At 39.0% G+C, this 26,512-nt stretch overlaps 1 protein-coding gene across 13 annotated transcripts in view; it reads right to left on the reverse strand.

Moving 5' to 3' along the window:
• LOC131224678 (uncharacterized) overlaps positions 1-23,564 on the reverse strand; it is a 38,503-nt gene extending 14,939 nt beyond the window's left edge. For 4 of the 13 annotated variants that reach the window (XR_009161119.1, XR_009161118.1, XM_058219966.1 and 1 more), the window contains exons 1-6: positions 23,329-23,564; positions 23,088-23,222; positions 16,389-16,475; positions 5,544-5,615; positions 3,901-4,111; positions 2,146-2,264 (exon numbers count right to left, since the gene is read on the reverse strand). Coding sequence is in view for 10 of the 13 variants with exons in the window: in XM_058219966.1 (XP_058075949.1) it covers positions 2,146-2,264; positions 3,901-4,111; positions 5,544-5,615; positions 16,389-16,475; positions 23,088-23,222; positions 23,329-23,457 (753 nt within the window). In the remaining 3 variants the exon portion in view is untranslated. Of the gene's footprint in view, positions 1-2,145; positions 2,265-3,900; positions 4,112-5,543; positions 5,616-16,388; positions 16,484-23,087; positions 23,223-23,328 lie in introns of all 13 variants that reach the window. The other 9 variants (XR_009161117.1, XM_058219969.1, XM_058219962.1 and 6 more) reach the window with 6 other exon arrangements.
• Between the last annotated feature and the right edge of the window lie 2,948 nt (positions 23,565-26,512).

Genomic DNA, 26,512 nt, shown 5'->3' on the forward strand with positions numbered 1-26,512 from the left:
AATAAAAAAATTTAAAAAAAAAATCAAAATTGGGCTTTTATCAGAGTATCAGCTTGTATCGGTCTGTATCGGTGTCAATACATCGATACGGGTAAGTTTTTCATATCGAGCAAATACGACCCATATCGAGTATCGTATAGTGCCAATATAAATACAATACAGCTGTATCAGCCAATACGATGCGATATTCAGATCTATAGATACAATACAAGTTGTACAAGAACTCCACCACAACCAATTCCCCACAGTACACAGCAGAAGGCAGATACCAGACGCGCACCACTCATCTAGTGGACTCTTAAAGCAGCCCCCATTGGGCTCAAAAAATTATGCAGCCATGATTGTTGGATGCCACACAATCGGACCATTCAAAAGCCCAGATTTGTATGGGATTGCATTAGGGTTGTCACCTTTGACTTAGGAGGACCTTGATCATCTATAGGATACTCAACCCCACCTGATCATTGCCACCATTGTGGGTCCCATGTGAAGTTCCTCCCAGTACAAGACTCCTTTAATTTGCTTTCCTAGTTTCCTTATTTACTTTGTTTATCTTGGACAACAAATTTTTTTTTTTTTTTGAAGGATCACAAAATTTATATTAAAGGAAGAAAAAAGGAAATACAGAGGGAGCAGGGCCACTGAGGAAGCGTACCACCTAAGCTCGAAGGAAAAGAAGTTTTCTCTTGGTATTTACATCATTTACCTTACAGTCCACCTGTTAGGTATCAAACAATGTCGGAACAACATGAAATTGGTCCTATTTGAAAACCTAATGAATTAGCTTTCCAACGAACCCAAAATCACGTATAGATACTGGTTAAGTTATGGTCAATTTTTTCAAAGTATGTATGATTGTGAAATTCCAAGTTAGAGAGATGGAGTTATCTTAGGACTATGCTAACTTGAGGGCCAAGCAAGTAAACATCTACTGTTTAAGTTATGGTTGATTTTTTGGAGGAATGTATGGTAGTGAGATTCCAAGTTAGAGAGATAGAATCAACTTAGGACTTTACTAAATTGAGGGCTAAACAACTAACATCTACGTATATGCACACAATCACTGACTTTTAATACTTGAGTTAATTTTCATTCTGGATTGATTAATAAAAGGTTAAGATTGTCCCACTCAGGAATATGATTTGGTTGTTGCTACGTTACTGGTGGATCTAACGTATTCGTAGTTATGTCTAGAACCTTGCTGAGTTGCTCACAGTTCTTAGTAACCAGGATTTACGTTTATCTGCCACTGAGCCACTCACTGGGTTTTGAAGCCTAGTTATTCCATGTTGTTTCTGGTCGACACTTCACTTTCGGACTCTTGACAGCTGATAATTTTGATGAACGGGACTGCACCAACCTTACCAAGGATCAAAGGCCCGAAATCCAAACCAACAAAGTAGGTCATAAAAAGACCAAAAAAAAAAAAAGAAAAAAAAAAAAAGAGGAGTACACAGGTGCAGTACACATCAATATTTACATACGCCACATTATGGTTCAAGTCATAGATTTTACATACAGCTCAGAAGTTCACATAAAACTTACACGCCCTGATTGTGGTTGACAACTATTCCCATCCAATGACAGATAAAACTATCTAACAATTTGATTAGTGACTCGACCATTGAAAAGGTGTCAACCTTCTGAGAACTAGGAGAAGAGTCAATGCACATTTTGCAATTTGAATACCAAGCTTAAGTCTACATGCAACCGGAACATGTGCAGCAACGAACCATAGATCGATGGGCACCAAAGCGCAGATGATGTGGCCAAGGCTGTTCAACTCTTCAGATGGGTCAAATTTGTAACAAAACTTGGATGGTCTGAAAAGGTTCATATTCAACATATATATCGGCCCACCAAATATGATTGCTTGTTCATCATTGCAATGTATCCTTTTGCGAGGTATGATCCAGCTTTATCATCATCATTATTCTATAGTTTGTATCTCAATGAAAATTTCCTATCCCTGGTCACAAAAAGAGATAAGTACAAGAAACAAAATATCATCCCAGGGATATCAGGTGATGCATACATGTTCTGCAGCTTCCACTTGCCCATATATAATGAACCAACACAGGAAGAAACAAATGATTAGATGAGCAGATAAATTGATATTGCTTATGAGAGAGAGCCAACTCATACCGCAGCATATGGTTCTTCACAAAGAACCAAGGAAGCTGGAGGGAGGTTGTCTAATGAAGTCATACCCCTTCCCTTATCTGATGTTGAGACGCATTGTAGTCTTACATGGTACAGCTCAACTGTCATATATGACCTATATTATTTCAAAAACCAAGAAAAAAAAAAGAAGAAGAAACATCCTTAACATATTGAATCAAAGAAATGAGTTCTGATGGTCATATGAATTTTTTTTTAAAATATGGTAAGAAATGTAATTTCATGAGGAAAGCATGCAAGTAATAATTGTTGTGTAAAAGGTATCTTTGGGCTAGATTTGGCTGAGCCGAGGTCCATAAGCTGCACGTGGGCCTGCAATTTAAAGCCCGAGAACTAAATGGGTCATGCTTGGGCCCTAAAGGCTAGAGCCAGGCCTGGACCTAGTTTTCTTATCTACCAGGCACGGCTGACCGAAAAATCCTTGGCTACTGGCCAGACCTGAACAAGCATTCGCCAGACCAGCCCATATGCAACCCTAATCCCCTACAGGCAAGAAAATTGAATTCCCACGTGCACAAACATTAGCTACAATAATATCAAGGCAGACTAGCAGGTCTAGAAGCATTACAAATTCCAAAATGTGGTGAAATCAGATGCCATTACATCAGGAATTAACAAAATTCTCTTTTCACAAATGAAGAGTTGGTGAAAAGATTACCATGCATAGGGAAGTATGTTATATGCAATATGACAGAGAATACAACAGAGATGCTCCTAAAGAAGAAGTGTACAACATTTGATCAATCATTTTGCACCCACCAGTAAATAGATGAATGGCCCACCTTGCAGCAATCCAAATTGTTCATACGGTGCACCACATGGTGGATTGAAGATGCCCAAAGATCTCCATCATTAGATGATCTTAACCATCTGATTGATAATCACTAAATGCTGACTGTCTGCTAGAAGGAGATATTAGGGAATGGCACAAACCATGATAAGGCCAGCAGATCAACAGCTTAGGTAACTGAAAGGTGGACCTCATTCATACTGCTGTTAGGTAGAACAGAAAAACATTGCCAACCAAGAATTGTTTAGTACCTCACTTCTAAAATGTCTTTACATAATGCAAAGGAGAGCACAAACAAAATATTTAAACATTAAGTGGGTTATTTTTCGTGCAGAATTGGTGTTAAATCAGCTGGACATTGCAAGGTAATCTTATCAGTCTATTATGGGGGACCAGGATTCAGTCATTTTTGCATAATCCCTCATCTTTTCGTTTGTTGTAGGAGGCACCTGCTCTTTATAGGGCTTTGCCAATTCTTTGTGGTGCCTTTTGTTTTGTTTTCCATTCTCGGTGGTGACAAGAAGGTATCTGTCTCCGGGGGGGTGTTTGGAGCTGTATGCATTCTTGGTGCTTAATGAAATTTGTCATTTTTTCCAAAAAAAAAAAAAAAACACAGAGAGAGAGAGAGAGAGAGGGAGAGAGAGAGAAACATAAACAAGCACTACTGCTGAGAAGTGACAGGAAATTAATGGATAAAAGAAATAACATGACATGATATGGAACCACTGAGAATATGAATAACAGAAATCAGTTTAGAAGGAGAAGTTGATTAAACGCCAACAAGAAGAAGAATGGCATGGACATACTGCAAGTACAGTGAAAATTACATGAAACACCAAACTAACTCTCATGTACATGACATACAAGTGATCAACTGTAACAAAAATAAAAAGAATGGAAAAGAAGAGATAGATTTGCAGAGGACATACCAAAAGATCCTGAGTTGTTCTCATTGTCTTCATTACAAGAGTTGCTTGTCCCACTCACCTTCTGACAATGACTTGATATGGTTTCAATCTTAACCTTTATTCGCTTTTTCCCTGCCGAAGAGCCTTCAATGCTCAAGGAAACATTCAAATCATTGATTGCATCGTCAAAGTTTCCAAAAGAAGCGTTTGCCTCGCCTCTCCTGTACCATGCCTGTTAACTAAGGAATAAGATTTGAGTACTGGAATAAACAATAAAGCATGTCAAAATTGAGAAAGAACCATGATAAATAAGATTATATTCATTGACACTGATATCATTGAATAGCTGCCAAAATCTGCTCATCACAAGATCATGTTCAAATTAAATTTGGACATAATTACACCACATTAGATCATCTTCACAGTAAAGAAGTCTTTCTGATTCGGTGCAATAAAGAAGCAGACAACAGTATATTGTGTCCAGAAATCAGCTTGAGATAAGGAAACTTGTGTGTATAGTTTCCTGACACAATAGGTCTAAACATGTGTCATATGCTGATCAGGATTGAGCAAACAAGGTTCATTAGAAAGCACTTAGTTTACAGAGAACTTTTAGGATATGCATGGAAAGAACTGCTAAGGCGCTAACATGGAGTATTTTAAAGTTCGAGACAATCATCAAGAGTCTCATCTTATGAGTTTCGGAGAGGGCCATGCTTCGGCACTGTTTGAATTGATCAGCACATTAGCCGATCCTATCACTCATAGGGTTGAAACCATTTACCAGATGGTGCTGGATGCGAACAGGGTCCGGCCTTATTCTAATATTGCAATTGCTCTGAAGTAGCATTGCTTCTCAATTAAACAGTTTGAATCGCCCTATACGCAGTAACATGATTATGTCCTTGTTATTTAACTGTTAATATAAGGTTTAAGATATGATGTTCTTAATACAATCATGGGAAAAACTCTTCAGAAAGAAAAAATTAATAATAAAATAAATTACGATCTTATAAGGAGAGAGCAGTCATTTTATATCAGTTGCTTCTTGATGTTCACATGCGGCCATCATGAGTGGATTACACAGACAATTAATGAAGACAAGTTATTTGAAAATCCCATTGGAAAGCAAATGTATAATGATCAATGTGTGGTTACAGACACTGTGCATGTGGCATACAATCTCTAAATCCATGCTGTCCAAATCATGGGCCCCATGGTAGATGGGGCATAACTTAAAACTCTTATAAATTGGCCTTTCTTTATTGATTTGGACCACCGACTTTTTCCATTTTAGCCATCCATTTGATGGCCACCAATAGACTATTAGGATCATACATTCAGATTGGGATTCGGGTTATCCCTCATCTTGGATGGGGGCCGTAATTTGGACTGTTCAGATTGAGTACAATGTACTGCACATGTACGATGCTGTGTGTATGCAGATGAATAGTCATAATATGCCAGAGAATCAAGCAATCCATCATGAAGATAGAAGTCTTGCATCCCTTTCCATAGGAACATAGGAAAGAAAGATGTCCTCATCATCATAATCATATTTTTTCTTAAGATATCACCAACATCATCATGTACGCCTTATCCTAAGTTCCTAACTAACTGGGGTTAACAATCAGAAGGAAAAAAGAGTAAGAAAACATGTTTACCTTCGCATAGGAAGGGGAAAGCACCAAAGCTCGATTGCAGTCTCTTATGCATTCTTTCAAGAGGCCCATTTTCTGGAGGAAAATAAAAAATAAAAAATCCAATGAGTAATTAACTAGATGATGCTTGGATCCATAATAAAAATCTCCTGATAGTTTTAGATATTAGTTTTAGATTCACATCAGACTAATTCCCAAAGATTGAAAATAGAAAAAAACAAAAAAATATATATCTTTAGAAAATTTTATTAGTTACAACATTGATTGTAATAAACCTATGTAATAGACTATTAGATAGCAATTGATTATAATCCACCATGTAATAGTCTACTACATAGCACTTGTGGGAGTTTTCTACTCTCATTTCCAGTCCCAAACCCGGATAAAGGAGGGTTGCGCCAGGTTGGCAGCAGCGTCAAACTCTTGCCATAATTTCCATCATGAATCCAGAGGCCTTGATGCTCACTACAATTAGTTGGGATAAGGATGATGATGGAGAGAATTTTAGTAAATGGATTCATATAACAATCATACACCAATAAGAGAAATGAAAATTTGAGGGTTACTAACCTAGGAAAAAAAAAAAGAACTCCTTTTTTACCCACCTGATGGGGACATCACGCGAACACACACACCCCCCCCCCCCCCCCCCCGTACGCAAGGAGAAGGAGGGCCCCACCATCGATCTGGATCGATGACGACGTCCGGGGAGGGCCTCTTAGTTAGAGGACTGCATTTTGGTTCCTTGGAGTGACCCGATTGTCATGTGAATCCCACCATGGGTTCTCATGATTGTGGCCCACTATTCTAAACGATCTGGTACTTTGCGTTTTGGTTCCTTAGAGTGGACCCGATCGTGATGTGAATCCCATCATGGGTTCTCATAATCGTGGCCCACTATTCTAAACGATCTGGTACTTTGAGTTTTGGTTATTATTATTATTAGGAACATCATGGACGGTTCAGATAGCTTTGATTAGTTGTTATTTGTGGTTACTTCGTCTCTAAGTAACAGGTTGCACGCATGGTGCGAGTTTTCGAGTATAGGATTTTCTTATAAATAGGCACCCCTTATAGGGTTTTTTCTCATTGATGATTGGAGTAAAATTTCTACATTTTTCTACTCCTCTCTAAGTTATGAAAACCTAATTGGGTGCGAAACCCTCCCTTCTATGAAGGGCTACTACCGTGGTGCAAAGCCACACTCATCCCGATCCGCCCCCATCTTCTACCATCCATCTTCTCCTTTTCCTACAACCATTGAACCTTCAAATCCATCATTATTTTGCAGTCAATCCTTCTCTGCAACAGATTTTCAGAATCCGGCCCTACAGGAGGGTTGAAACTTCAGCAGAGCACCACGCACGGACCATACCTCGAATCGGGCTAAAACTCAGTGGTTGCGTGGCCCAGCCCTAGCCGACCAGACCCTAGCTAGGGGTTTTTGGGTTCATGGGCCCCATGCACGTGCGTCAGGCCTGGCTTGCTGTCCACACGCACGGGCTGGCTTTAGGTTCACTCTCTCCTCTCTTTCACTCCTCTCTTACTTGATTTCCTTAACCTTAACCCTAGATTGTCTTAAATCCCAATTTTTATGCCCTATTCTTCAACCCTGTTGTTCCTCGAATTGAAACCAGTGAATCCCTTGGATTGAGGAAGTATTTTTGTGTATGTGTAGATGAATTTACTCTCCTTCGAGCATTGTTTGGTCTATAACTTTAATTGATCCAGCCCTGGCATGTGTAGGCCTGGACCCGCATAGATTCCCCTTGATTGAGTGCTTGACTTTATGTGGGATGTGGAATTTTGTGTGATTGTTTTGAACTAGTATGATCTAAAGCCTGGAATCTCGCATATCATGTTTAAAATTTCATGTCCTGCATCAAATTTGGTATCGGAGCTTAGGGTTCTTATAGGGGAATGCATTGCATGTTTAGGGTTTGGTCTATTCACGTTTAGTTTGCATTAACTCTCTTTATAGAGTCTTGTAGGATCATTTAGTCTCGTTTAGACGCATATAGTTGTGTTAAAGGGTCTTTGAGTTGGGGAGTAGTTGTATGCCCACACGTACTGGTCACGGTTTTGGTTTGCACCCTACACTAAACATGGAGCAATTGCAAGAATCAATGGACAACCTAACCCAGCAGTTTGAGTCTTTGGGTAAGCGCTTGGAACAACGTATTGACCATCGCCTTGAACAAATTAATGTGCGCATTACCCAATTAGAGACCTCCGCCTGAGCAAACCCCACCATTGGGGAAGATGCCCAATCTCAGGCAGGTGGTCAGGAGGATAGACCAAGGAATGGAGGTGGCCAAGGAATCGGTTATGGGCGCGCACCCGTGCACCCACCCTGTGAGGGACATCAAGACCACTATGACCCCGATGCGCAACTCCTCAAGGGAGTTAGAGTAGATGCCCCCATTATTGTCATGTGCGATCGCATATGCGCATATCCATATGCAAATCGCATATGCGATCTGGCAAATATGCGATCGCATACAACATATGCGATCACATATTGGCCATGGCACATTGAAATTTAATTTTTATTTTGACTTTTTGGCAAAAAAATAATAATAATAACATTTTGTCTATAAGAAGGCTTTCAAATCTCCTCCATTTGCAATATTCTCACTCCAAAACTCTCTTACTCTATTTTTCTCTTACATTTCTTAATTACAAGTGGTCTTAATCTCCCTCTTCTTGTATTTCCTCCTTCCAAGTGATCTTAATCGCTCTCTCTCTCTCTCTCTCTCTCTCTCTCTCTCTCTCACATTCCCTTTCTCTTAGAAGTTGGAAGATCAAGATTCAAGCACTTTTAAGTTTCAAGGAAGATAGCTTGTTGATTTTCTACCATAAAAAATAAATAGCTTGTTAATTTTGTTGTTACTTCTTGTTAACTATATTGTTAAATGTGGATGACTTGATGTTATATGTAAAATTAGTTACCTATTAACTTAGAAAAGTTTTCCTCAGTTTCTTGAATTTTTCCTATATATATATATATATATATATATATATATATATATATGATTGCATAAGCACATAGCCATATGTGATCGCACATGATTGCATATGCGATTCGACAACAATGGATGCCCCCACATTTAATGGCCACTTGGACCCTAAAGCTTTTTTAGATTTGTTGGCGGATATGGACCACTATTTTGAGTGGTATGACATGTCGGATATTCGTCGAGTCCGATTCGCCAAGATGAAACCTGAGGGCCAAGCAAAGAGGTTTTGGGCTACTGTAGAGCGAAAGAAAAAAAGGGCGAGGGAGCTCCCAATAGTCCATTGGGGAGAAATGAAAGAAACTCTTAAAGAAAAATACCACCCTTTTTCTTACCACTTGAGGTTGGTTGAGGAATGACAGTCTCTTCGACAGGGTTCCATGAGTGTTGTTGAATACATTGAGAAGTTCGAAAAGTACTTAACCCGTCGTGAAGTTGATGAGGACTCAGTACTCACCCTTGCTCGATTTAAGACGGGCTTCTGTTCTGACATTAGGAGAGAGTTGCTCGCCAAGGTCATAGACACTCTTGAACAGATGCATCAAGTAGTGTTGGAGGTCGAACAATACCTCAAAGCATTTGTGGGAAGGCGGTTTGAGTCTCGTGATTTTGGTGCTAAGGCCAACCCTTCTGGGGATAAACCTGGCAATGGATATCAGTATAAGCCTTCCAGTAGCTCTCAGTCTAGGCCCAATGATGATAAGGGTAAAGAAGTTGTTGGATCTAGCTCGCGCAGAAGCGAGGCGACTAGGTGTTTTAGATGTCAGGGGTTTGGTCACTTTGCCCACCAGTGTGGCACGAAAGACGGCACCAAGGTGTTTCTTATTAAGGGGCAAGTAGAAGTAGTGCCCCCAGAAAGTAACGTTGAGGATGAAGAATATGAGTCAGCAGAAGCCCCTAGTGATGAGGAAGAGGGAGCGCAAGAGTCTGCGACCCTTGCGGTTATGCGTTGTGCCTTTGCACAAGCAAAGAATACTAACGATTGATGCCGCAACACGATCTCCGATACTAACACAAAATGTAGTGATATGAGCTGCGAGATGATCGTAGTAGCGATAGTTGTGTCAACGTGGCATCAACTGGCATTGTGAGCCGTCTGAGCTTGAAACTTGAAGCACATCCTCAACCCTATAGAGTGTCTTGGGTTGATGAAACTTCTATTCCAGTCTCACACTGTTGTCTTGTTCCTATTCAGTTTGGATCATATAAAGACACGTTTTAGTGTGATGTTGTTCCTATTCAGTTTGGATCATATAAAGACACATTTTGATGTGATGTTATTCATATTCAGTTTGGGATGTATGAACCTAGGAAGCCTATTGATCTTATCCCTATGTCCCTGTCTGATAGGCCATCAGAGTCTGCAGAGTCCTTTGCGCATCACGTTCATTCATTGCATCAAGAAATCAGGTGAAAGATCACTATTAGTAATGAACATTACAAATTTTCTGCAGACCAGCATAAATGTTTCAAGGAATTCAATATAGGGGACTTTGTGATGGTCCGCATTAGGCCCGAGCGGTATCCTCAGGGAGCCGTTCGTAAATTACACGCACGTAGCGCTGGACTATTCAAAATTATAAAACGAAATAGTCTTAATGCATATGTGGTAGATCTTCCACCTTTCATGGGAATTAGTTTCACATTCAATGTGGAGGATCTACTTGCTTTCCAGGGGACCACTGATACATTGTCCGGCCTTTCGCCCAACCATCCTGATTCCTCAAACCTGTCCCTTGATCCATGGCCTTTTCCCAACCCCTCTTCCCACCCTCTACCTCTCATACGTACCCTTCCCACACCCAAAGAGGAGATAGAGGATATCCTGGACCATCAGATAGTATTGACGTCGGATGATGGATTTCAAAAGTTCCTGGTCAAGTGGAAGTCACATCCAGCTTCAAACAGCACGTGGCTCACTGAGGAGGAGCTTCAGAGACTTGATCTTGATATCTTGAAGTGGTTCAGGAGTTTTGTTTCACCAGTGGCGAAATCTTCGCAGCCGAGGAGAGCTGATGAGGACATCACGCGCACACGCACGCCCCCTACTCACGTAGGCAAGGAGGAGGGCCCCACCATCGATCTGGATCGATGACGACGTCTAGGGAGGGCCTCCTAGTTAGAAGACTGCGTTTTGGTTCCTTGGAGTGGACCCGATTATCATGTGAATCCCACCATGGGTTCTCATGATTGTAGCCCACTATTCTAAACGATCTAGTACTTTGAGTTTTAGTTATTATTATTATTATTAGGAACATCATAGACAGTTTAAATTGCTTTGATTAGTTGTTATTTGTAGTTACTTCATCTCTAAGTAATAGATTGCACACATGGCGCGAGTTTTTGAGTATAGGATTTTCTTATAAATAGGCACCCCTTGTAGAGTTTTTTCTCATTGATGATTAGAATAAAATTTCTGCATTTTCCTGCTCCTCTCTGAGTCGTGAAAACCTAATTGGGTGCAACCCTCCCTTCTACGAAGGGCTACTACTGTGGTGCGAAGCCACACCCATCTCAATCCGCCCTCATCTTCTACCATCCATCCTCACCTTTTCCTATAGCCATTCAACCTTCAAATCCATCATTATTTTGCTGTCAATCCTTCTTTGCAACAGATTTCCAGAATCCGGCCTTGCAAAAGAGTTGAAACTTCGGCGGAGCACCATGTGCAGACCAGACCTCGGATATGTGGCCCAGCCCTGGCTGACCAAACCCTAGCTGGGGGTTTTTGGGTTCGTGGGCCCCACGCACGTGCGGACAGCCATCAGCGCACGTGCGTCAGGCCTGGCCTGCTGTCCACACGCGCGGGCTGGCTTTATGTTCACTCTCTCCTCTCTTTCACTCCTCTCTTACTTGATTTCCTTAACCCTAACCCTAGATTGTCTTAAATCCCAATTTTTATGCCCTTTTCTTCAACCCTAGGGCTCCCCGAATTGAAACCTATAAGTCCCTTGGATTCAGGAAGTATTTCTGTGCATGTGTGGATGAATTTACTCTCCCTTGAGCATTATTTGGTCTATAACTTTAATTGATCCAGCCCTAGCATGTGTAGGCTTGAACCCGCATAGATTTCCCTTGATTGAGTGCTTGACTTTATATGGGATGTGAAATTTTGTGTGATTGTTTTGAACTATTATGATCTAAAGCCTGGAATCTCGCATATCATGTTTAAAATTTCATATCTTGCATCACCACCTAAATGAAGTCCCCGCTCACTCATATCCCATTCTCTCTTTCTTTTATTTTCTCTTTTCCTTCTTGTTCTTAAGATATGTTCCCTATTAGAGAATAATTCAAGTGTTCTTGCAGACAGTGTTTAAAGTATCGACAATATCGACCGATATATCCTACAATATATCTTGTATCTCGCCTGTGTGATACGAAACGCACAAGTAGTGGGATATATCCAACATGTTTAATTAAGTGAGCATTTTCGATTTTCGATCATTTTTTCTGTAAATCATGTTAAATCAGTGTCAAGTTATTTACAAATCCATGATTTTTCATGTTTTGCATGAAAAATTATGGATTGGGAGCTTCGATTTCGAGATTTGGAGAAGATAGGCTGAGTTGCAGAAAATTGAAAAAAAAATAAAATCAAAACTTCCCTATTTGTCGCAAATCGGTTGCAATTTGTGTCCAAACATAAAATCAAACATGTATGTAACCTAATCTAGTGATTCTTCTTTTGCTTTTGAATGTATTGCTTCTGTTTCGACACATCTTATATTATAAATTATATGAATAAATTTTGAATATACTTGCATCAATTCAGTTAGACAGTACATAGATTAGGACCCCATACAAAGAAAACCTATTATGTGCACTTGTTTTTTGTAATATTTTGATTTATAAGTGTGTATTAATGTCTTTTTTAACAATCACTGAAGTTTCATTAAAAAATTTGACCAATTTCCCAATGTTTCCCCATTTTTCCAACAACAACGATACATTATGCGATACAACCGATATATCCCTTGTGATAATCGATACGTATCCGTATCCCAAGGGTACGAATGTAATGCGATACCGATATTTTGAACACTACTTGCGGACAATAGTAAAAGGATAATTCAAGCTGTGAACCTAGATTCGTCGTTTTTCCCAAAAACAACTACTTATACCTAAAATGATACAATATGATTTTATCGGAAAAAACAGCATAATTTGTCTCAAGGAGAAGAGAACAAATTGAATCCATGACTATAACTATTACTCACTCTCAACCATGACATACCAGAAACCAATAATTCTAAAGAGCAAACCATCAACCGAATCCATGACTTCATCATCAATGTTTGGACAAAGCCCCTATGAGGGAGAAAGGGCCAAACAATCACCAAAACTGTTCCAAATAATATCTACAATACCACGATTACCTAGGTTCCCCGTTGATGCTCCATCCATTAATTTAAAAGAACCTTAAGGGGGTGGATACTTTCAGTAATATTCATGGAGAAGAAATCCACATGATCAAGTTAAGCCTAGATTATGCTGTCAGCTATCACTGGAATGGAGTTTTACCCATCACATTGAACCCTAGCCATCCCTGACAAGTGCAAATGATGCATGTCCTTACATTTTGGAAGAAAGTACCACAGTACTATCATGCTTGCTAGTGATGATCTGATGTTTAGGATCATTCAAAGAGAGCAATTTTTTAATGGGGATGGAAAATCAAAGGTACGAACGACATGATGGACAATCCAGATCGATGAATGGACTGTCCATTTATCTAGCTACTGATTGGATGGTTGGGATAATCTTATCAAAGTGACTTTTAAGAGGGGAAGAACAACCAAAGGTAGGTCCCGCATGATGGACGCTCCACAATAATCTTATGAATGGAACCAGTGTTTTAATAGCAAATGGCGTGTAGCATAGCATTCACCCCTAGAATGGTGAAGCGTTTACACTACATAGCATGCAATGTAAGCTACATGCTACTTCTAAATATTTGGCAAAGGTTGTGCTTGGTTGCGCCAAATATCATGAAATTTCATGATATTTTTTTTATTAATAACATAAATTAATGGAATTTATTAACATTTGTTGCAACCAAACACGGCCTAAAATAATAGAAAAAAATAGGGAAAGATTAAGTACAAAGTTAAAGAAAAAGCAACTTAATTGATTTAATACAATTATTTATATTATTTTACCAAAATCACTGAAAAGATTAACTCATTTTTATTAAAAAAATGAAAAAGATAACAACATTAATTGATTTTAGTGTTTTAGTGAAAAATAAGTTTAGTGTAAGCCATTGTTGTCAAATGGCATAAGCACTCCTATGCAACCCAAGAGGGTTGTGCACATATGTCATCGCACAACCCCCAAAATATGTATATGTATGTATGTATGTATGTATAATCAAATATGCCATTGCATAATCGCATATACAATGGCATAATTGCACATGCCATTGCATATGCCATCACACAATTGCATAATTGCATAATCGCATACTTATGGCATATGCAGTCGCATACTTCTGTATATGACCACATAATGCCCGACAGTGATAAAACCGCCTATGTCAATGGCATATGCAATCGCATTAGCACTTATGCGATCGCATATAACAGCATTGGTGAAATGTTCGCAGTATCGGTATCGCGTCACGTATCGCACCCTTGGGATACAGATACGTATTAGTTATTGCACGGGATATATCATTTGTATCAAATAATGTATTGCACTTATTGGGAAATATGTGGGAAATTAGTTGAATTTTTCAATGAAACTTCAGGGATTGTTAAAAAAGACCGTAATACACACTTTTAAATCATAACATCACCAAACAAAAAGACCACATAACAGGTCTCCTTTGCATAGGTTCCTAAGTTATGCGTTGTTTGACTTTTAAATATTTTTTTCTGAAAATTAAGAAAAACATAATAAATCAGTAGATCAGGACTCATACATCTTTGGTTTCAAGTTTGGAGTGCAAGATTGCAAGCAATTTGGGAGGAATTGGGAAATTTTCGAATTTTCCCCAATTTACCCCAAATAGAGCCACCTACACTCAAATCTCGAAATTAGAGTGTATGTGATGATCGATTCATCAAAGACTCCCAAATAGTTTGAAATTGGACTCAATTGGCCACCGCTAGAAGTGAAATTTTGAAAAAATAAATATTAATAATTTTTTATTTTTTAATTAAATTTTTTTTTTTTCGAAATTTGACAATAACTTAATAAATCAGTAGTAGATCAGGCCTTATACATGTTTGATTTTATGTTTGGAGTGCAAGATTGTAGGCAATTTAGGAGAAATTGAGGAAATTCTGAATTTTCCCCCACTTTCCCCAAATCAAGCCACCTACATTCAAATCTTAAAATTAGAGTGCATGTGATAATCCATTCATGAAAGACTTCTAAATACTTTGAAATTGAACTTAATTGGCCACTTCTAGAAGTGAAATTTCGAAAAGAATTAATATTTTAATAATTTTTTATTATTTTTAATTAAAAATAACATTTTTCCAAAATTTGACAAGAACTTAACAAATCAGTAGATTATGCCTCACATATGTTTCATTTCATGTTAGGAGTGCAACATTGAAATCAATTTGGGAGAAATTGGAGAAATTTCAATTTTTCCCGAATTTCCCCAAATTAGGCCACCTACACTTAAATCTCGAAATTAGAATATATGTGATGATCAATTCATCAAAGACTCCTAAATACTTTAAAATTGGACTCAATTGGCCACTGCTAGAAGGGAAATTTCGTAAAATATATTAATATTTTAATAATTTTTTATTATTTTCTAATTAAAAATATATTTTTTTTCAAAATTTGACAAGAACTTAACACAATAGATTAGGCCTCATACATGTTTGATTTCGTGTTTGGATTACTAAATTGCAAGAAATTTGGGAGAAATTATGGAATTTTCGAATTTTCTCTAATTTCCCCAAATTAGGCCACCTACACTCAAATCTCAAAATCGAAGGTTGAAATCCTTGATTTTCCATGCAAAACATGAAGAATCAAGGATTTCTTATGATTTGACATTGATTTTATACAATTTGAACAAAAAAAAAAAAGGATCAAAATGCAAAATAACTCACCGAATGAGAAACGACCCCGAATGCAAGAAAATCTTGATTCTAATTTCAAATGTGGGTTTTTTTCCCAAATCCAAACAAAGGATGGACCGAAATCCACCCACTAACAGATTAGCAGAGAGAAATCTGAAGAAAAATTATCAAAAAATCAGATTTCAGGGTTTTTTGGGAGGACAACGTGCAGTTCTTGGAATGTATCGACGATATCTATCGATTTCCACAGGTATCGTCAATACATACTAAAAGCTATAAGGAAAAATTGATGATATCTTGCAATATCACAAGATATCGCTGATACATTTCGATATATAATGATATTATTGTCGACACTTGGGAATTTTGCAATTCCAACAGTATTCCATACAGGATTTGTATTGCCGAGTAGTGATACCGATAATATCTGCCGATACGCAAACACTGGTTGAGGGCAACCAAATATCTCAAGTTCCATGGAACACCTGAGCTGTTAATCAAATGGCATTACTAGAATTCTAGGAACTTTTCTTCCAAAAAGTGAAGTTCCATGGAACTAGACTTTCCAAGGAAGCTCTAGTTCTATGCATTCAAATGAATAGTTTGTGTATTGATAACAACATCATGTCTCAAAACTAAGCTAGTTAAACCACCACACGACAAACTTCAAAACATCCTGACAATCTAAGGGCTTTTTCTATTCTTTCAATTTGGTAGCTCAAGATTGAAATCGAAACCAATGCAGACGACAACTTCAAAGATTTTGTAATAATCAAACTCACATGCATGGAAGTAGCTCGATTTACAAAGATTGTCGCCACAAAGTCCTTGTCCATCTCATCAGCATTCATCGGAGAGAAACGCAATGCCTGTATGCCTCCAAACAAGGAATCATAACAAATATCACAGAAAATTAAGAAATTGAATACAGCGAGAGAAAAGAAAGAAAGAAAAAAGAAGAGGAAAGAAAAGTAAAGGGAAAAAAAAGGAGTAGAAACTAAGTAAGGCTGACCGATTTATTTGAAGAGCCACAAATTAAAGCACAGGCTCAAATCTTATATCAATGACTGAGCTTGGCAATGGATTGGGCTGGTCTATGTGTTTTCATGCACGCCAATTGTTAGGCAAGGGGGTCAGGCTTGGGCCTAAAAATCAGGCACAGCTAATAAACCGATCATGGACCCAAGTTTACATCATATTCAATTGATGCCATCTGGAGGTTACACCCAGGCCCATTTATCTAAAAAATAGGTCAGTCAAACCTGAATTATAAAGGGCCGGTCTTGGGCCCAATTCAAAATGGGCTGATACAGGCTTGGCCTGAGCTCTCCCATTGTCACCTTACTGATGGAAGTCACGAATGGACCACGGAAAGGACCTAGACAGACTTCATTAAAAAAAAAAAAAAAAATTTGAAAAAATCCAATTCCAGGCCCGACTATGGATGTAAATAAGGTTCACGGTCATGCCCAAAACATGGTGCATGATCCTCAAAAGCCCAATGGGCCAGCGAATAATACGCATAATATACATGAATTTGCTAACTATGGACCAAACATAGCACATGTTAGTTGAGTAAGTTGAGCCCCTTTTTTTTTCTTTTTTGAAACGGTATATGTGGAGGCACTGTTCACACCCACCCTGGTTAAGAGAAATGATCATACATGCACGTAACTCAATAACGGTAACAGTGACTGTGAAGGCCACTGTAACTACCATTACGATGCCAGCCGGAAGGGCCATTATGGCCATTAAGAATAACAAATTAATAAACATTGTATCGGCCCTATAACGGCCATTATGGGCCATTTTATCTATAATAGCCATTATGGCCCCTGATGCATAACGGTTCCCACCGTTACCGTTAATAACAACCATTACTTTTTAATAACTTGCATATATGCAGCCACATTTCTTTCCCACCAACTTTTCTTTTTTCCTTTCTCTTTTTCTTTATCGGTGTCCACCAACTTGTCACATGTGTAGAATATCCAATCTGTCCACACCATGATGATCGCCCGGTATGAAAATCAAGCAAATACACCAATGCAGGTAACACTCTCAAAATCAATGGACAGCCAGTGGTATTACGCAATCTACTAGATAGGCCCAATTTTCATACTAGGTGATCATCATAGCGTGGCCTACCTTTCAACAGATCAGATATTCAACATATCCACCAATTTAGTGGGAAGGAACTGTATTTGATCATTACTAAAAACCACAAAATGAACAACTTGAATTTGAAAAATGCTAAATGGGCGTGCACAAATCAATCAGGATGCTCATAGATATCATTGTTTCGTTACTACTTTCAAAAACGAGATCTTGATCTAGAGGTAGAAATCCTCGATCCAGAGGCAAAATCCCTTCTCGTGTTTCATCCAAAGGTAGCAGACGAGTAACATTCTGGGATCCTTCTCGCAATTCAAAGCATCCAGCTGCCAGTGAAAGCACTGGGGATCCTAGGGATCAATAGAGATTTTGTCCGGGAATATGTATCTCAGCAAAAACGGAATGCTTCTTCCAAAGGTGCAAAAGATCTCTAGGAGGTTAAAGACAAAGGTAAAGGTGTGTTAGTCATAGGGACTTAGATGAGGAGGATGTTACCCCTAGGAGTAAGCATCCGAGAAGTGGAGGTTCAGAGCTTTGTCATCAAGAAGCGCTTTCTGAGTTCGTTCACAAGAAAGACTTCAGAGTATGGATCCCGGCTAGAAAAGGAAGAAAAAAGAGTAAGCAAAAGTCCCAAATCAAGCTACTAGATCCACTGAGAGAACTTCCAACTCTATTTGTGGACAGATTTCCACAAGAGTGAATGGAGATTCATTTCTCCAATGTCTTTGGTAGATTTGGTAAGGTTAGGAAAGTGGTTATCCCAAGGGTCAAAAGTTTGGCCTCTATTAGAGGTTTTGCCTTTGTCAGGATGGATGAAAAGTTCGGCCTCCATTAAAGGTTTTGCCTTTGTGAGGATGGATGAAAAGTTCGGCCTCCATTAAAGGTTTTGCCTTTGTAAGGATGGATGGAGACAAAGATCTCTTCAAAGCCATCAAGGGTATCTAGGGTCAAAAGTTCTACGGGAAAAAGATAAGGGTTCAGGTCGCTCATTTCGGCTCTAAAAAGGTGAATCGGATGACCTCTAGCATAAGAGGGTTGTCTAATTGGGTCGGCAAGCAAGAGTTGTTGGACCTTCCCATGGAGGATGTTAAATTTACTTGGTCTTAATGGTCGATCTTCCCCCCCGCTATGTCCTTATTGGATAGGTTCTTAGTTTCTCTGGGATAGGTCTAGCGGTTCTCGTTTGCTCACCAAAGAGGCCTCCCAAAACTAGTCTCAACTCATTGTCCTATTATTTTAGAAGTTGATAAAATCAATTGGGGTTCAAAACCCTTCAGATTCGAGCTAGCTTGGCTCAAAGTGGAGGGTTTCCACTCCCTAATCTCTAACTAGTGGTCTTCCTTTGTAGTTGAGGGTCGCCCGGGTTTTAAACTTTTTAAAAAGTTACAAATGCTGAATTTGAAACTTAAGGCCGGGCATCGGGAGATCTTTGGCCAGAGAGAATCCCAAAATGTCTTCTTTTCTCAACATGATTCCAACTTTGGATGTTAAGGAGGAGGGAGGCCAGCTATCAAAAGAAGAATTATCTTCTCAACATAAGTATCCATCTGAGTATTCTTCCCATCGTAAGAAGTAAATCAAACGGTGTCAGCATTCCCGAGCTATCTGACTGAAAGAGGGAGATCATAATATGAAATATTTTCACACGATTGCCAATGCCAAGGAGCAAGCCAATTGTATTTCATCCCTTATGGTTGATAGCAAGAGAGTGACTGACAAATACCATATTTACAGGTCCATTGTCAGAGTCTATTCTCACCTGTTGTTCAATGAGGGCAAGGAGCATCCGAGACTAGATGATCTAGTGTTTGATCGTATCTCCCAGGATGATGCGGCCTCCTTGGAAAGGCCTATCCTTTTAGACAAGATTAAGGCAACTATTTCGGACTTAGCCAATGATAAATCGCTAGAACTTGATGGCTTCCCCTTGGCCTTTTTCCAGTCTTTCTATGACCTAGTTAAGTTGGATCTATTAGGTTTTGTTGAGGATTTCTTAAAGTCCATTCGTCTGCCCTCTGAAATGGGCAGTACCTTTATTGCCCTCAAACCTAAGTTGGAGGGAGTTGTGAATCTTAAAGACTTCCAGCCTATCAGTCTCATTGATAGTCCCTATAAAATCGTAGCTAAGGTTCTCAATCAGAGGTTGAGATTGGTCCTCTCGAAGGTCATTTCTCCTTTTCAGAGTGCTTCTGTCTTCAAGCGGCAAATCCTCGATAGTGCACTGATAGCTCATGAGTGCCTTGACTCCTGTCACAAAGTTGGTAGGTCAGGTGTTCTACATAAGCTTGAGCTGGAAAAGACTTATGACCATGTGGATTGATCTTTCCTTGAACATATGCTTGTTTGTATGGATTTTGGGGACAAATGGAGGGCCTGAATCTGTTCTTGTATTTTACCTGCGAGGTTCTCTATGCTCATCAACAGATCGCCATTTGGTTTCTTTAGAGCTTATCATGGCCTCAAGTAGGGCAACCGTTTATCCCATTTCCTATTTCTTCTTGCCTCAGAAGCTTTTAGTCACATGCTATCTAGGGGCTAGGAATTCGGCCTATTTCATGGCATCATGGTTGATAATTTTCCTCAGCGCATCTATAATCTCCAGTTTGTTAATGATATGTTATTGTTTTGTAAAGCTAATGACTCTATGGTAGACTTTTTGAGTATGACTATATACTAGTTTAAGGTGGTTTCAAATATGAAGGTTAATCACTCTAAAAGCAATTTTTTTGGGATTCATCTTCCTAGGGAGGGATCTGTCCGTTTGCTGGAGTCCTTTGGATGTGATGTTGGATCCCTCCCTACAACTTACCTTAACCTCCCCTCTATGTGGAGAAACCGACATTGATTGATGGAATAAAATTATTGAACGCATGGAGAGGAAGCTATCCCCATGGAAACGCAAAATCCTCTTTCCTAGAGGCAGAATCACTTTGATCAAGGCTTTTCTTTTGGATCTGCCTCTTTATTCTATGTCCCTTTTTCATTGCACAAAATCGTTTCTTCTTCGGATTGATAAGCTCCAGAGAGATTTCCCATGGCAAGGGGGATCCTCTAGAAAATTTCCACTTTTAAATTGGAAGGAAGTTTGCTATCCCAATTCAGAAGGAGGAGCGGGCATCAAGCGTCTGGATGAGATAAATCGGACTCTTTTGTGTAAATAGGCCCAGCGATTTAGGATAGAGGGATCTAGCTTATGGAGGTCGCTTATTACCGCTAAATATGGTTTGGCCCAATTGGTTTGTTGACGAAGTCTCCTCCCTTTACTTGCCAAGGCAGCCCCAAAAGTTTTTGAATGCCTGGACTTTGTGTTGGGAGATAAGGAGAGAATCATATTTTGGGAGGATATCTTGTGTGGTGGTTCCTCCCTCAGATCTTCCTTTTCGGCCCTTGCTGCCCTCTATTCAATTGCAGACATTTCTATGGCAAATTGTTTTTCTAGCCAAGGCGTGGCAGGAGTTTGGCTTCTTCCGTTTAGAAGGAATCTTTTTTACTCTGAATTTCGAGATCTGATTAGCCTTCTCACTTGTAGGGATATGTGCCCTTTCCAGGAATGGAAGATTCTCTAGCATGGAGCCTCACTTGCTTAGGTATCTTCTCGGTGCGGTCCCTCTACATACCCTCTCGAAGCCTGCTTCGTCTATTAGTTGTTGTCACTTGTGTGCTGCTTGGTCCTATGCCTCCCCCCCAAAAGTAGTGGCCTTCACATGGTTGGTTGGAAAGAGTCGAGTCCCTAACTATCAATAATCGCCAGAAAAGGGGCACAATCCTACCCAATGTGTGTCTGATGTGCTTCCAAGAAGCTGAATCGATTGACACCTTTTTCTTCATTGTCCTTTTGTGTCAGACATCAATTCTCAGGCCCTCCCTAGGTGGAAATCTTATGGATGATATCTTCCTCCATCGATGGACTCTTCTATTCGTGGCATGCGGGAGTCTAGGGGTTTCTCAGCAAAAAAGAAAAAGAAGAAAAAGAAAAAGTGGGGAATCATCTTCTTAGTTGTCCTCTAGGCGATTTGGGTTGAAAGAAACAATTGTTGTTTCCGTAATTTAAGTGTTTCCCCAGCCGAGGTTCATCCAAGTCTTGTTGTTATTTAGGGCCTGTTTGGATGTTTGTAAGTTGGGTTAGTGGGAAGTGACTTACTATTGGTGTTTGGGGGAGGAAGTTCACCTGTAAATCAACAAGCAAAATTGCTAGAAAACTTCCAGGGGCTAGGGGTGAGAAGTTAGTTCCCTATAAGTGACTAGCAAATCTCCAGCCATTGAAGAAGCTCCAGTTAGCTCTCTCTCTCTCTCTCTCTCTCTCTCTCTCTCTCTCTCTCTCTCTCTCTCTCTCCAATTAGGGTAGTTGTGTGCCTCCCTCCCTTCACCTCTCTACCTCTCATGCTGCTAGGGTTACGAGTTTTTTATCTTTTTTATTTTGTTTGAATCGACCAATTCGGTGAGGCCATGACAATGGGGCCCACCTTAATATATTTTTTTGGTATATCCACATCGCCCATCAGTTTTGCCAGCTCATTTTAGGGCTTGGGCCCAAACATGAAGTAGATCCAAATATCAGGTGAGTCACACCATAGGAAACAGTAGTGATTGAATGTCCACCATTAAAAAATTCATGGGGCCCACCATAATGTTTATTTGCCATCCAACCTGTTGATAAGGTCACACATATTTGGATGAAGGGAAAACATAAATATCAGCTTGATCCAAAACTTTCGTGGCCCACAAGAAATTTTATTGGTGGCCATTTAATCACCGTTGTTTCTTGTGGTGTGGCCCACCTAAGATTTGGATTTGCGTCATTTTTGGACCCGAGCCCTAAAATGAGCTGGCAAAACTGATGGACGGCGTGGATCTGAAACTTGGCCTTCTTTCTTGTAGCCATTGGTTTTCTAATCTATGGATGATAATTGATATGTTTAGAAGCATATAATCAAAAGGGGTTGTTTACAACCATAAGCAATCAACTGTTGTCCCTCCAAGTAGATGTTTGGAATTCTTGATTTGAACTATTATTTCCATAAACAACCTTTCTCATCCATTTTCTAGCAATTTTTTGGCTGTTGACTGGATGGTTACAATCATTTGAATGGTGTGGTTTTGTGATTTTTGCTTGGTAATTCATTAATTGTGGGCTGGTTTTGTTGCATTTTATTTTACTTTTTCTTTTTTCTTTCTCTTTCTTTCTTTCTTTCTTTTTTTTTTTTTCCTTTTTTTTTTTTTTCATTTCGTTTTGTTTGTTTTCTGTCTTTGGCTCTGCCTAATAAATTGCTTATCTTTCGAAAAAAAAAAAAAAATCACAATTTGAATAAATAAAATAAAATAAAAATAATCCCATATAAAAAGATTTTTACAAAAAAATCGCAAACCTGACTGTAGAATCTCAAAGCATTGATGAAATCTCCTCTCGAAAAGCATTCATTCCCTTTCCGCTTCCAATCCAAAGCAGACGCTGCGTTCTTACGACATAGCCCCATCTCTCGGTCCGTTACTTCTCCGACAATCTAAGAAGATGAGGAAAAGGAAAAGGTCAAACAAAAACTAAATGAAGGGAAAAGAAAGCAATTTTGGAAGATTGGAGAATGGAAGGGAGGACGGATTTTGAATTACCTGGTGGAAACGAGGAGAAGAGAGGAAGAAGTCGAGAAGTGAGGAGCACGTGCGAGGGAGATCGTCCGGAGTTGCACCGGAGATTGTCTGCTTCAAATGGATGGGAACAAGAGATTTCAGCTTCTCCATTTTCTTTCTTGCTCAGACGCTGGCTTTCAGCCTCTCCCTCTCCAACGATACGAAGCTATTTCGCGGAGTAATTTGATGCTCTAGTGGAGAACGATGATTGATGCGCAGGCAGTCGGAACATACACGGAAATCCTCGCCGGTTTTACGTACCGAGGCCCTGTGGGGCCGACACGGTTCAAATGTAAAATTCGGGAGCGTGTTACACCCAAAACGCTGTGGCGCTTACCGAGGGGCCCACCTTGATTTATCTATTCTATATCCTAGTCGTTCATCTTTTTTCTTCTTTTTTTTTCATGTCATTTTAAGTACATCTTAGTGCATCTCTTGCTCGGGTGGTAGACTCCTGGGAGCTTCAACACCCGGTCAAGGGTTCGAGTACCCATAGGTGGTGAAATTCTACTAGCGTGAGTGTGTGGGGGTGTGTTTAAAAAAAATTTTTTTTTTTTTTTTTTAAAGTACATCTTAGCGCATGATTCAAAAAACAAAGTGTTGGCACTCTTTCTTCCGTTTGTTGTCTGTTACGTGTGTGAATGCACGGGCTTGCCAGAATGGATGCAGCCTCGTGATCCAAACTAAACAACTTTGAACCCAAGTAAGCATATGCATATATAACTGGATTAGGAGAAGATTAGTTACTTACTCAGCCACTTGTGGCCAGCAGTAAGTTCTTCTGCCCAAAAATGGGCTGCTTTATGCCCTTAGTATGAAAGTACTTTTTAGCCGGCGCGATCAATTAAATAACAATTGGTTGCCAAAGCAATCACAAGAATATATTTCTCTACCACGGGATATTGGATAACAGGCAAATCTAACATATGAATGTAAAATTAAATTACAACTAAGAATTACCGCTCTTAGATTATCAATACTTCTATAATAACTAACTTGAGATGAAGTAAATTGATAGATTTTGTTTGATTGGTGTGACACTTAAAAGGTCGTTTGGCACTATAAATTTTGGAGGATTTGAGGAGATTTCAAATCCCTTATATGTTTGGCACCATAAAGTAATAGTGGATTTCAAATGGTTTCAAATCTCCTCAAAGAGGGGATTGAAATCCAAGGTGAAAGCTTGGATTACATCTAAAATCCTTCCAAGGGTTGCATGTGTAACATGTATGTCCTTAAGCTATTACTCTACTCCGACACATGGACCATTGATGATGTCCCAAAACAATCATATTATCAATTGTACCACTGTAATTACTTTAATACAATGATCTACGCCATCCAAACATTGTTTATGTAAATCAATAGTTAAAAATCGTTAGTTAGAGACTTGGATGTGATCTTGTGCTTGTAGCCTATCCAAGACTTAAAATTTCATTATTTTCAAGCAAAGTATATATTTTAATGGGCCTATTATAACCATTGTGTCAAATATTACATACTTATATTAATTAGAGATATCAAAGTTGATTTAATAATTAAATTCAAACCATGTAATTATACTATGCATAGTTATTTTTGGATTAGAGGGAATTCTGAATCCAAGTGCCTAACACAACAAGAGAATTTTGAATCCAGGGGGTTCAAAATTCACGCTCTTGGTTTGATGGTTTCTTTTGCTTATTTTAAAATTCTATTGCATAGTTTATTCTTCTAGATATTTATATCATTATTCCAGCAATTACGGTATTCAAAAAGCATTTCTCTAAATCATTTTTTTTGCTACATTTTTTCTTTTTTACTTTTTCTCTTCCCTCGGATAAGCTTTGTTCCATTTTTTTAATACCTTTTAGCTGTTTGTTCTGCTTATGTACGTTTATTCTGCTTCGGTACATTTCTTAGACGTTCGTTCTGCTTTCATACGCCTCTCGGCCGCTCGTTCCACTTTCATACGCTTCTCGGCCGCTCGTTTCGTTTCCAGACGCCTCTTGGCATCTCGTTCTGCTTTCGTACGCCTATCGGCCGCTCATTCCGTTTCTGGAAGCCTCTCAACCGCTCGTTTCATTTTTGGACACCTCTTAGTTGCTCATTCTACTTATGTACGCCTCCTAGCTGCTTGGTTTGTTTTTGAATACCTTTCAACTGCTCTCTATCTTATCATGTTGACAATTGTGATTTCGTAAAAAACATTCTGAGTATCCTCGAAAATCTTTAACATGATATATTTTTCTCTTGCTATAACACTTGTTCATCCATATTTGATTGTTCGAGAATAGTTATAAATAGGGCACAACACAAAACAGATCCAATTATCAGTTAAACCATACCATAGGAAATAGTGGTGATTGACCATTACTAGGCTACATAAGCTTTGGATCAAGATGATAATTGTTTTTTTTTTTCCCCTTCATCTAGGCTCATGACCTTATCAAACAATTAATGGTAGGACGTTAAATCACCACTGAGTATGGTCCCCTTGGGATTTGAATCTTCTTTATTTTTGGGATCGCACCCTAAAATGATTGCAAAAACAGATGGATGGCATGAACACAAAATAGATACATCAAGGTAGGCCTTGCCCCACAATGGGAATGGGATGCTGGCCTTAGATTTGTTTATAGTACTACCCTAATGGGTATCTTTCAATCATCAAACCCATCAATCAACTATAACCAGCCCAAACACATGAACTTATATTATCTTAGAAGCAATTTTACACAGTTCTCATTGGTGTAGCCAATACTCATTTGAAATCTTTTAATTATATATATATATATATATATATATATATATATATATATATAAAATCTAAATTAGATGATAAATGGAATTTCTACCTTGAAACCGGTTCAAAAGATTAAGTTTAAAATTTTGGACTCCACGGTGATGCATAAGATACATCTGTTCCGTCCATATTTTTTCCCAAAACATCTTTAGGCAAGAGCCAAAAAATTAGGTAGATCCAACACTCAAGTGGCCCACACCAAAAGAAACAGTGGCCCCAAGAAGTTTTTTTATGGTAAATGTTCAATTTTCTTTTTTCATGTGGGGTGGTCCACTTGAGATTTGGATATGCCACATTTTTTGGTTCATGACATAAATTCAGCTGGCATAATGGATGAACGGTGTGGATAAGGACATGCATCATGGTGGGAACCAAAAATAA

The sequence above is a fragment of the Magnolia sinica genome, chromosome 14, assembly GCF_029962835.1.
Source record: "Magnolia sinica isolate HGM2019 chromosome 14, MsV1, whole genome shotgun sequence".
NCBI classification, from domain to species: Eukaryota; Viridiplantae; Streptophyta; class Magnoliopsida; order Magnoliales; family Magnoliaceae; genus Magnolia; species Magnolia sinica.